At 44.7% G+C, this 12,726-nt stretch overlaps 1 protein-coding gene across 1 annotated transcript in view; it reads left to right on the top strand.

Moving 5' to 3' along the window:
* The first annotated feature begins 3,808 nt into the window (after positions 1-3,808).
* Positions 3,809-12,726, top strand: part of Dpp6 (dipeptidyl peptidase like 6) — a 933,905-nt gene continuing 924,987 nt past the window's right edge. The window contains exon 1 of the mRNA XM_031380237.1: positions 3,809-4,253. Within this exon, the coding sequence (XP_031236097.1) occupies positions 4,194-4,253 (60 nt within the window). The 5' untranslated portion in view covers positions 3,809-4,193. The remainder of the gene's footprint in view (positions 4,254-12,726) is intronic.

The raw sequence follows: 12,726 nt of genomic DNA on the forward strand, positions 1-12,726 counted from the left end.
TAGAAAATAGCATTCCATCTCTCCTTTTGCAAGCAATGCTGATTAAACTCAGTGGGACACACACATCCAGAGACACACATATACATACAAACAAACACACACACAGACAAACACACAGACATAGACACACACAGAAACACAGATACACAGACACAGACACACACAAAGACACACAAATAGACACTTACACAAATACACAGATTCATACACAAACACACAGACATACACACAGACACATACAGACAGAGAAACACACACAAACACACAGACACATACACATAGACAGAGATACACACACACAAACATACAGACAAACACACAGACACATAGAAACACACACAGACAGGCACACACACAAACACACAGACACAGAGACACACACACATACAGAAACACACACATAGACACACAGGCACACAGACATATACACAGACACACAGAGACACACACATAAACACACAGACACATACAGAGACACACATACAGACACACACATAGACACACAGGGGCACACACAGATACAGACACACAGACAAATACATATACAACCCCCCCACACACACACACTATAGAAGAGTAGAGAAGCTCCTTGAGGAAAAGAGGACTTTCTTTAGAAGAAGGAGGGTTATGAAATAGTGAGAAAGAGCCATGGAGGAAAAGAAGAGAGGAGAATGAGGGGAGGGGCTGTGGGAGGGGAACCAAGATGGGGGGACTGCAGTTGGGATGTAAATTGAATAAATGAACAAATAGACTGAAATTTATTATATGCATTTATCAAGCTTTAAACTTTTATTTTATTTTATATGTATGTGTGTTTTCTGCCTGTGTGTGTTTGCTCACTATGTGCATGCTTGATGCTCATAGAAGCCAGAAGAGGTTATTCAACTCCCAGAACCGGAATTAGAGTTGGTTGGGAGCTGTCATATGGGTATAATTGAACCTGAGTTTTCTGGAAGAAAAGCCAGTGTTCTTAACCCCTGAGCCATCTCTTTGACCTCATATGTATGAAACCTCAAGATAATTAAATATAAATAAACTCATTATAAATGGAGAGAGGTCAAAGATAAAGGCATAAAGTTATATATCCCATGTTAACAGTGATTTAAAGAAAAACATTGGATTGTGTTAATCTTGGGTAAAGCAAGAAAAGTTATACAGGAAAAGGCAAGCTTTCCTTTATACTAGTAAAAGGGTAAATTTTCCGAGAGGGCACAATTGTCCCATCCTGCAACAGTAAAAGCACCCAGCATGATGCCAAAGCTGCCAGAACTGAAGAGAAACAAGTTCACTATTGCAGTCTTTCAGTAACTAGTAACTCGGACCAGCAGAAAATCAGTAATGATACAGCTGATTTGAGGGACTATCAACCAGCTTGATATTTTGACAGGCGTAGAATTCACACCTACAAAGGAGTATTACACACATTTTTTCTCAAACTCCCTTAACACATCTGCCAAAGCAGGTTATACTGCAGTTCATAAAATGCATAAGCAATGTCAAGAGACCAGAATTCATACAGAAGATTTTTCTCTAATCGCAGAGAAATTAAATGACCTAGAAACAGCTGCTTAGATCTCAAATATTTGGAGAATAAACACAATTCCAGGGCTAGCAAGATGGCTCAGCACTAAAGGTACGATGGAATATTACTCAGCAATGAAAATAACAAACTAGCGAGACACACAAGAATGTGCGGTTCTCAGAAATATGAAGGAACTCGCAAAGGGAACTCATTCACAGAAGGTTCTACAACAAGTGAGACCATCTCTGGTGACAAAATGGAAACAGTTATGTGCTGGAGGGATTATTGGGAAGAGACAAACTGCACCTTGTGTGTGGGATGGCTGTGCTGGAGCACTGGCTGTGTACTTGTGTGTACCTGTCAAAACTGATTGTTGTTTTACTCTATGTGCATTATACCACATAAGAAGGAGCAGAAAAAAGAAAGAAAGAAACAAAGAAAGAAAGGAAGAAAGAAGGAAAGAAAGAAAGAAAGAAAGAAAGGAAGAAAGAAAGAAAGACTAACTCCAAATCCACTTGCAAGAATGTTTAAGAATAAATCTGCACCATGGAGTAAGAATGAATTATGGCGTGGCTAGCTCTGCATAATGGAGGAAAACACTCCCAGGAAGAAAGATTGCAAGTAGATTAGTAAACACAGCAGACTAGCTTCAGGGCCTCAGCACACATGGGAATCATGGGCATGAACACCCTAGGGCTGCCCCAGGGGCAAGAAGTGTGTCACCGCTCCCCTCACACAGCCACAGCAAGTGCCCTACTGCCATGCCAGGGGCCTTCTCTACCTCCATCACTAGTTCCCAGATTTTGGCATCTTTCTTGGAAATCAGCATCTGTTAAACCTACCTTAGAGATGCAAGAATCAATGAGAGAAAAAAATTGCTCTAAGATGCCCCATATGAGAATGGCAAAGCAGATTCTACCCACCAGCTGCCTCCAAACTGCCCACAGCAGTGCCTGATGAAGCTGCTTTGGAATGTGAAAACACAACTAAAGGAGGTTTGGAATCGGGCACAATAAATAAATAGCAAAATAATTTCAACAAATAACTGAAGACCCCCCCCCCAACTTTGGTGAACCAGGGCTCCTTGGAGTTGCTTACAGGGATATGATCGACTCAAAGGAAGCTTTGTCATACACTCAGTGGGCTATGAAAATAGTACATGAACTTGGAAGGGGAACATAGCAAGAGGTTTCTAGGAAGAACTGGAGGGGAAGTGAGGTTAATATGATCAGGTGAACTGGAGAGTTAAGAGAATTAGCCTCCTTCACTCTTAGCAGGGGCCCCTAAGCAATGGGCTCATACCAAACCAGAGCATCTAAAAGCTCAGGGTATTCCCAACCTCTTCTGAGCTTACACTCTTCCTGCAGGCTATATCCATCATCAGTTAAGGATTTGGGTTCAGAAATGGAAGTTGAAATGTGTACCTTGGTATTTTACCCAGAATTATTCAAGTCCAACTAACCACGGGTGAAAAAAATCTAGAAAAAAAATGAATATCTTACTCCTTAATTCGGTCCCTAAATGTGTTCTTGTCCCTCAGTGCAGGCTGTTGCTCTAAGATGTTGCACTGCAGTCTCAAGAGGCCTTTCTTAGTTTGTATGCCTGCATTCCCAAGGGCGGGGATTACTCCTACCTTAGTTTGTATGCCTGCATTCCCAAGGGCGGGGATTACTCCCACCTGTGTCCAAACGCTGTCTAATTAAACCAGGGCTTCAGAGCGGGGAGGAGAGGTAGTGAGCTGCAAAGACTTAGCTTGCAGAAAGCAGTAGTGTGGTGTGCCTGCTGCCCTCCTCAGTTACCACCTCATCGAAGCAGATGGTGGCCAAAGCAAACCCACCTGCCTCTGAGCGCATGCATGCGGGGTGGAAAGGAGGCTACATCCTTTAGCTGTGGTTTTTAGGAACCTTGCCAAGGATCTCTGCGTGTCAGCCCTGCTCCTCCTCCGCTCCCTCCACTTTCTCGCCTTCACCAGTGCAGTGGCTCCTGGCAGAACCTCTCATGCCACCTCCCGACCATCCCCGGGTTTGGCGCCTGGAGAGAGGAGCAGCAACTGCAGGGAGCGCGGTCCCTCTGAGTTGCTTTTTCTTAATTAAGCCGGAGCCGAGGGGCGTGCTGGGATCCGCACCGACTGCACTTGCAGCCGGAGCTGCTGTGGGTCTGTAGGGCCTTGCAAGGAGGGCGCTGGAGCCCAGTGCCCGCCCCTGGGGTCCGGGCCGCGTGGCTTCAGCGGGTGGCGCGTGTGTGCGCGCGCGGCTGTGGTGGCTACCCGGCTCTTGGCGCAAGGCAGGACTGCGTGGACATCCCGCACTCCACACCCAGCTTCTCGCTCCTCCTTGAGTTCTCTTGGAGCTGTTCCCACTTCTGGTTTGGAGAGACTTGGACTGTTTCCCAGCGAGGCAGCCCTGGGCAGAGCGCCCTCAAAGCGCCTGGCGCCGGCCAGGGCTCCCTTCAGGGTACAAGCAGCTGCTCTTAGGTCTCTGGGCTGCGGACCTTAGGGCTTTGAGGGAAGGGGCTCACAGAAGCTTGGACTACAGCTCCCAGGTTGGAGAGGGAGGACCCCCTCCCACCACACACACACAATCTCCCCTGGGGTGGGCATCTGTGTTGTCAGACTCCACGCGCCCAGGAAGTTTGCAAGGTAGAGAATCCGGACCCCCAACTTCTCGCGGACATGAATCAAACGGCCGGAGCCTCCAACAACGTCAGGTGTCCTCCAGGGAAAGGCCATAAGGTAAGAGACACGCGACAGAGGGGAGGGGACTGTTGGGTACCTTTAAAGAATGGAAGGAGATTTGCAAGCATTGGGAGCTGTCATGCATCCCTCCCTAGCACCTTCAATGATGACAGTAGATGGATGGTGTGGATTCCCAAGGATGTGTGATGTTTAACAGACGGAGAGGTTTAACTAAGAAGGCTTAGTGTGTGCGTCTATTCTGGGATAACCTGGGCTTGGAGATGCTCTGTTTGCTGGTCTGTTGCAAGTCCTGGTCTAGTAAATGCAGCTGTTTGCCTCTATTGAGTTTTCTGCGGAAGGCAGAGAGAGCCCTGAATCAGCTCCTCCAAGCTGGAGCTCCCAAAGAGGCTTCCCGCTCTTGTCAGTGCCACAGACACGTGCTACATTTACTTTAATGGACCAGTGTGTGTGCCCCTGCAGTTATCCCTAGGAAATCAGTGAGGTTCAGAGAAAGTGGGGCACGCAGGGGCCAGGAACCCTAGCAAAAGCCTCTAGACGCCAGCATCGAAGGTCAAGGCTCGAAAATGTTTACTTCCCACACTCAACTATACAAGTCCAGGTTCTCCCCACACCCATCTTGAGCATCAGCCTTCCCTAGTGGGCACCCAGACTTCCTGTTCTCTTTCTCAATCACCTGTGATTCCCTTGTGAGCAGTTGTGAGCAAACGGTTTACCCAGATTCACAGGATAGCACACACCAATAAATACTTGCCACATATTCCAAAGTGCTTCCATTAGTTTTTAATCTAAAGGTAAGTAAGTACTTTGGAGTATTTGGTATACAGCCTGAATCTACACTCTCTGCCTTTATCTTGTGCTTGCCATGACTGAACTTGCATATTCATTACAGGCATGTGACATTAGCATGCCAGGAAAATGTTGTCATTGGGATCTTTCTAGTGGTTTGGGGGTGTGAGGTTTGGGTTAGTAATGACATTGGGCTTATTTGGTCACCAAGGGAAGCCATGGTCTGTCACACTGATGTAAGAGGGAGCTATGGCCTTATTTTATTTATTTTTTTATTTCATATGAGTATTAGCTATCATATCCTACCTTCAAACAGATGTGGATGAAACATTTTAATCAGCAAGTCATTTGATTGGCCCCCATTCTCATGAACTATGATCCTCTCATTTCCCACTTCCACATTTACCTTAATATCCAGATGAAATGCCTTTTAAATCCATAATGGCTGACATTATAAGATTTTAAATTAAAAACTAATAAAGCTTCACATGTCAGTGATTATATAGTAGAGACATCTGTGTAGTTCAGAATATCATTCAATAACTTCTTTGGAAAGAAAAGCTTTTGGTTCCAGTGGCAAAGAGCCTTTTTGGCAGAATTGGACTGCAGGGTATTGACACCAATAAAACCTTCTGGGAAGTGTTGGGCTACATACCAGCATTTAGTGGGTTCTAGACTGAGACCCCTTTAGTCACAAGTCACGGACTGGTCCATGTCTACCCAATGTTCAGTCCATCAACCCCATTAATAAGTAATGTCAAAATCAGTCCACCCTTCATATCACAAATGCAATTCCTGCTGCAGTCCAAGGACTGAGGTGCTAGGTAAGTAAGAGTTCAGTGTTTTCTCTTGGAGTCCCCTTAGTCCACCTCTGATGATCTGCAGTCTGAGGTAGCTGTCTCTCCATTGCCCAAGGTGAGGTAGGTTAGCTACGGAGAAAGATGATAACTCCTATTCTCAGAGAAGAGCCCCCTTACGGTGAAGTTTGTCATGAATGTGTTTTGCAGGGAGATGGCAATGGCAGAAATGAGGATGATGGCTCTTTATGAATAAGAACCAATCAGCAGAGGCCCTGGCCATCGCCATCAACAGTTCACAGTACAAACCATAAGAGGTTTAGGTTACACAATGTAGCTTAATAAAGTACAAAATTCAACAATATAAGCCTAGTAAGCTCAAGTTAATAGAAGTTTGAAAGGAGATGCTTCCGTGCACCTGCTGCTCTGGCTCCTCTTGGGATCGACCATGGTGACCTCCCTTGTGTAGACAGTTTCTTCTGTGTATTCCTATGTGTGCTGGTGCATGCATGTAATGGTGCATGAGGAAGCCAGAGAACAACTCCAGATGCTTTTTCTTAGCCACCATCCATGTTCAGTCTTTAAAATAGGATCTCTCACTGGCTTGGAATTTTCCAAGTAGGGTAGGATGGCTGGCTGGTGAGCCTCAGGGATAGCCACTCTCACCCTTCCTAGTGCTGTGGCCCTTTTGTACAGTTCCTCTTCTTGTGGTGACCACCGAAGCAGAAAATTACTTTTGTTGCTACTTCAGATAATGTTGCTACTGTTATGAATAATGTCAATATTTTTAGAGCTAGAGGTTTATCAAAGGCCTTGCCATCCACAGATTGAGAGTTGCTGCTCATGAATGTGTGTCTGCTTCAAACTCAGATGTTCAGCCTTACAAAGACTTTCTTGACTGAGCAATCCTGTAACTCAGTGCGGATAGTCCTGGGGGACACCTTTTCTTGTAGGTGACTGCTCAGGGGTGGAGTTCAGTCATGCTGAAACAAGTTGTCAGTAGCTTTGTTCCCAAACACTGAGTCACCAGGACTAAGAATCAAAAGCTCAATGTTGTATCTTTTGTATACTCCTAAATGTGGGGAAATCAACTATCTGCTGAAGGATACACAGAGAAACCACCAGGCTGGACTCTTCTGTAGGCAAGATTCACTGCTCCAGGAATGTAAAGTGCAGAAGTTAACGCTATATAAGTTGGTAGATAAGCATGCCCCATGGCATCATAGAGTCACTCTTAGACTGGGTTGTAGTGCTGGGCAGTGTCTGGGATCCAGTGGAGTACTCATTAACAACCGGAGCTTTTGTTCAAGTAGCTGAGTCTGGACTAACATGGGCAGACCACTCAAGATCTGATTCATGCCACAGAATCCTGTCTTGTTAGTGGCTCCTAGAAACTTATAAGGGCTCTTTGTTCTTGAACGAAGGCAACCAGATGGAATTTTGTAGACAATAGAAAGCATGGACTGTGCAGCTTTAGCTCCGGAGGAGCACACCACACTCTCCTTGTGGTGGTTTGAATGAAAGTGGCCCCCACATACTCATAGTGAGTAGCACATGAAAGGATATGTGGCCTTGGAGTAAGTATAGCCTTGTTGAAAGAAGTGTGTCAATGGAGCTGGCTTTGAAGTTTCAAATGCTCAAGCCAGCCCCAGTGTCATTCTCATTGCCTGATGTCCATGGATCAGGATCTCAGCACCTTCTCCAGCACCATGTCTGCCTGTGTACCGCTATGCTTCCCAATACTGGACGAAACTTCTGATACTGTAAGCCAGCCCCAATTGAATGTTTTCCTTCATAAGAGTTGTTGTGGTCATGGTGTCTCTTCATAGCAATAAAAATCCAAATTAAGATAGCTGAAAAAAGTAGAGTTAGACAGAGAGTGTTAGATAATCTAAGCCAAACAGGGCTTCCTTCCCTCCTTAGGACTGCAGAGAAAGCATGGCTCTTGTGAAGGTTTGTGCCACCTGAGCCCCTAGGCTGCTTGAAGCTCAGGTTAGCCATGGCTATGACCAAACAAAAACCCCTAAACTTACTTAAAACATGAAGTGTACACACACACACACACATGCACACACACACACACCACTGGGTATATATGTGGAGGCCATAGGGCAATATGGAATGTCTTCATCTCATTGAATCTGTAGCTTTGATTGGCTAGACTGGCTGGCCAAAAATGATTCAGGGATCTTCCTATCTGCAACCCCAACCCTCTCCTCCAAAACTTGGAATGCAAACATGCACAACTACACTGGGTTTTCACACCGGGGCTGGGGATATGAAGTCAGTTCTTTACATTTGTACAGCAAGTACTTAAGCCACTGAACTAGCTCTCCAGCCCCACATTATGATCATCTGAGTGGGTATTTGTGTAACTTATTTGTACTGTTTTTTTGAAAATATGTTACATTTATTATTTTAAAATGATACATGCATACAATGTATTCTGAGCATACCTATCCTTCCCCTTCAACTCTCTTTCTCTCAACTCCATGTTAGACCCCACCCTCTTCTTTTAGTTAACCCACTGGGTCCAATCAGTGCTGCTTGTCTGTGCACAAATGTGAAGGCCAAAAACTGTGATATGGGAAACCTACTAGAAGTCACACCCCTTAGGAAAAGTTAGTCTCCATTAGAGCAGCTATCAGCTGCATGCCTCCTCTGCTAGGGACTGGCCCAGGATCCCTTACCCAGCTTGCAATTTAACTGGGTTTATGTTGTACAGCTTTGATATAGCTGCTAAGAATTTGTAAGTGCAAAAGCCATGTCATATCCAGAGGACAGCATTTCTCAGAACTCCTCACCCACTTTCCCCCACTCTGGTTCTTAATTCCTTCTGCTTTATCTTCCACAGAGTTCCTTGACCCTTGAGTATGGGGAGGGGGTGATATCCATCTATGGAGGAGAGGAGCGCTCAATCTGCATGGAGGCACACTCACGGTTTGCACGGTTCTTGAGTGTGAACACATAGATGATAATGTCCTTTGGCAATGTCAGAAAGCTGGATATGCCTGACCGTTTCTCTAAAGGAGGAACTTTGCTCGTGGCTTTGTGTTGTCAGTCTCGCTCTAGCATCAAAGCACCAATCCTCCCTCCCTGGAAGCCATGGAGTTTGCTCTCCAAAGCTTGCTCATAGCAACTCAATTATACCAGTACATCCTGAGGCTAGTTTACCTCTTTGTCTGGGGCTTTAGGGGGCTCCATTGTAGGGTCTTCAAGAGCTTCTGAGTATCTAAGCCATTACACAACCTCCTGAAGGCTTCTTCAGTGACAGCTTTCTCTCTGACACTCTCTCCAATCCCTGTCACCTCTGACTTGACAATTGAAAATGTAACCAAGCTATTTCCTTTCCTCTTCCAGGACTTATTTCAGCAGGAGCAGAGGTAGGAAAGATGCTACCTATTCACTCTGTGTGTGTCAGTTTCCTGTAACATTAAGTAAAAAAGAATATATATTAATAGATACCATTTTGGATCAATCAGATGATATTTTGTGGAATAATGTGAGCTTATATTTTCACTCTTGTGTGTGCTTGGTACATGTACATATGGAATTTTCAGGTACAAGGACATGTTTATTAACCAAGATAAACTGGTGTTATAATGTTGCAATACATTCCTTTATATTTATTTATAAGTATACTTAGAAATGAAAAACCAACAGTTTGCTTCAAAATAACCCAGATATACAAAAATGGGACTTAGGGAAAGCAGACCCTCTCGCTTTTTTTGTTTGGTTGTTTTGTTTTGTTTGTTTGTTTGTTTGCTTTGTTTTGTTTTTCTGGGTGATCTGACAGGAGTTGGCCTTTCCTTTAGCACTTTAAGGATAGTGTCCTACTACCTTCGGCTCTCTCTCTCTCTCCCTCCCTCCCTCCCTCCCTCCCTCCCTCCCTCCCTCCCTCTGCCCCTCCCTTGTTCCTTCTCCCCCTCCTGAGGCAGGAAACCATTTTTATTCTTATTCCATAGAGAGTGGTACTATTAGCCTTGTTGGAGTAGGCATAGTCTTGTTGGAGGATGTGTGTCACTAGGGTGGGCTTAGAGGTTTCAGAAGCTCAAGCCAGGACTAGTACCTCATTCTCCCTTCCTTCTGCCAGAGGACCAGGATGTAGAACTCTCAGCTATTCTCCAACACCATGTTTGCCTGCATGCTTCTACACTTCAATATCAGGACAATAATGTACTAAGCCTCTGAACTCATAAGCCAGTGCCAATTAAATGTGGTCATAGTATCTCTTCACAGCATTAGAACACTGACTAACACAGACCCTCACTTGGTATTAGCCATTTCTCCCAATCAGTTATATGCAGTTCTACCTGAATTACACTGGTCTTGGCATCTCAGGGATGGTTACAGTATATGGGCTGAAGAAGACAGGGTACGGGTACTCCATTCACACAGACACAAGGGAATCATTGGCCATGGTGGCTGCAGCCTTTCCAGTGCAGCTCTTTCCAGGTCACCCAGACTCCTGTCAGTCACTCCTCACCCATGTCCTGTGAGTAAGCCCAGTAAATTCATTGGTACCCCAGGGTGAACTGTGGTAGAGTCATGCTTTGTCCTGTGGTTGGGATCTTGGAACATGGGAAATGACATAGTTCTAATCTCCCCCAGGGAGAAAAACCTGCAACCAACACTCCTTAGATTAACTCTATTTTTTCCTTATCTTTGGCTATAACTCTGTTGCTCTATCTTCACCTTTATTGAATATTCTTTCTATTCTGCTGCTTGCTCACTCCAACATTTGTTTCTGATGCTACTTTAAAAAAATATTAGAATTTCTTCTTTGTTCCTTATTCATACTCCTGATTTCCTGCTTGAAGCTATGAGGCTCTTTCATCTGTGTTAAGCATCCTTTCTCTCTTTGAGGAAGTGCATTACAGTACCACTACAGACCCTTGTCTGATAGTGCTAACATCCCAATTGTCCCACCTTGGGATCAACCCATGTCAACTGCAATTTCTCCTTCATATCTGTGTTATGTTTCTTTCTTTGTGCTTAAAGTCCAACTCTTCTTGGAAATTGTGAGCCTTTGGAAACTCTGTATTGTCTTATGTTTCTCTGAAGATTTATTGGTTGCTTGTTCTTGTGAATAATTTAGTTGAGTGGCAACCCAAATGCAAATGTTGTTGTTTGATCCTTTCTTAGGTCCCTGGGATCTTACTAGTGCTTTGGTGGGTGCAGCTGGAGTCTCAGGAGAGATCTAGGCACAGCACATGAGGTCTTGGCTGTTTTTGGTGTTTTCTTAATTCTAGAAATTCTCTCTCTCTCTCTCTTTCTCTCTCTCTGTTTCTCTCTCTCTTTTTCTCTCTCTCTGTCTCTCTCTGTCTCTCTCTGTCTCTCTGTCTCTGTCTCTGTCTCTGTCTCTCTGTCTCTGTCTCTCTCTGTCTCTCTCTCTCTCTGTTTCTCTCTCTCTGTTTCTCTCTCCCTGTTTCTCTCTCTGTGTCTCTCTCTGCCTCTCTGTCTCTCTGTCTCTCTCTCTCTCTGTCTCTCTCTCTGTCTCTGTCTCTCTCTCTCTCTCTCTCTCTCTCTCTCTCTCTCTCTCTCTCTCTCCCTCCTTTCTTTCTCTTTGCAGCTTCTAGAGTTGGTGCAACCCATTCTGCCCAGACACAGAACTGTTTAAAAGCACCTTTCCCTTTTGTGTTTTTGCACAAGTGCTGATGTCCTGAGTGTGACAGTTAAAGCAGAGATTATTTTATCCACAGCTGGAAATGCAGCTGCACTTGTATCTTTCATCAGTAAACTTGGTGTCCAGGTTTAGCATCATGAGCTCTTTGGGTTTCACCCACTCTAGTCCTTGAGTTTCAATTATAAATCAGTAATTCACAGTTTATTTCTTCCAACATTTGGCTCAAAGTTAATGCTTCTCTGTATCCTGAAATGAATAGGAGATGAGTAGGAACCCAGGCTTCTTTACTCCAATGTGGATGTCAGTTCCAACCTTCTCAAGAGGAGACTGCTTAAAGGCTTGCTGCTCTCCTTTTGCTAATCAGAGCTGGTTCTCTTTTCTCTTTCCTCTTCTGTCAGCTCTCTCCCCACCTCTCTCATTGAGCTTGCTTAGTCTAAAGACTTCCTTTATTTCCCCCACCTCCCTTGTTAGTAAAAGTGCTTTTTTATTGATTGAGAATTTCATGCATGATATAATATGCTCTCATCAAATTCACTCCCATTCCTTCCCTTCTATTTCTTCTCCTATATACCATTTTCCCCTCCCCGTTTCATGCTCTTTGCAAAACCACGCCGAGTCCACTTAGTGCTGCTTGTTTCCGTGGGTGTCGGACTATATCTACTGGAGCATGGATAGCTTATCCCTGAAGAAAACCAGGGGTCCTTCCCTCAGCAGCCAGTAGTCCAATACTTTCTCAGCTGGTGATGGAACCTTGCAAGTCCTTCCTCTGGCTGTGACTTTGTCTGGCTTGATCTTGTACAGATTTTAGGCATGCTACCACAGCTGATGTGAGTTCTCTGTGTAGCTACCTTGTCATGTTTGGAGATGATGCCTGTCTTGGTGCTGTCTCCTTTCCAACACCCTTCCTGTTTCCCTTTCTTCATTTTTTATGAACCTTCTGCTGAGTCTTAGAGCTTTGTCCTCCTGAGTTTCTCATTTAGTTTTTGGACATTTAGACACACACTTCATCGGAAATAAGCATCCTTCTCTTCTCTATGAAGAGGAGGACATGAAGGCTCTGTTCTCAAGTTCTAGACAGCTAGCTCTTCCTTTCTGGAAGGCTTCTTCTCAACTTATTTAATCATCAGTTGAGTCACAAGCCAAGAAGAGCTCAAGTGAGATCATGGCTCCTCAATGATCTGCTGTAACACACTGTGTCACCTTCCTTCCCATCTCCTTCTTCCCTACAATGGTATGAGCACAGCACAGAACTGACTCCCTCTGAGGAGTTTCCATTGCATTCCCCAGCTTGTTCATTGGT

The sequence above is a fragment of the Mastomys coucha genome, unplaced genomic scaffold (assembly GCF_008632895.1).
Source record: "Mastomys coucha isolate ucsf_1 unplaced genomic scaffold, UCSF_Mcou_1 pScaffold19, whole genome shotgun sequence".
NCBI classification, from domain to species: domain Eukaryota; kingdom Metazoa; phylum Chordata; class Mammalia; order Rodentia; family Muridae; genus Mastomys; species Mastomys coucha.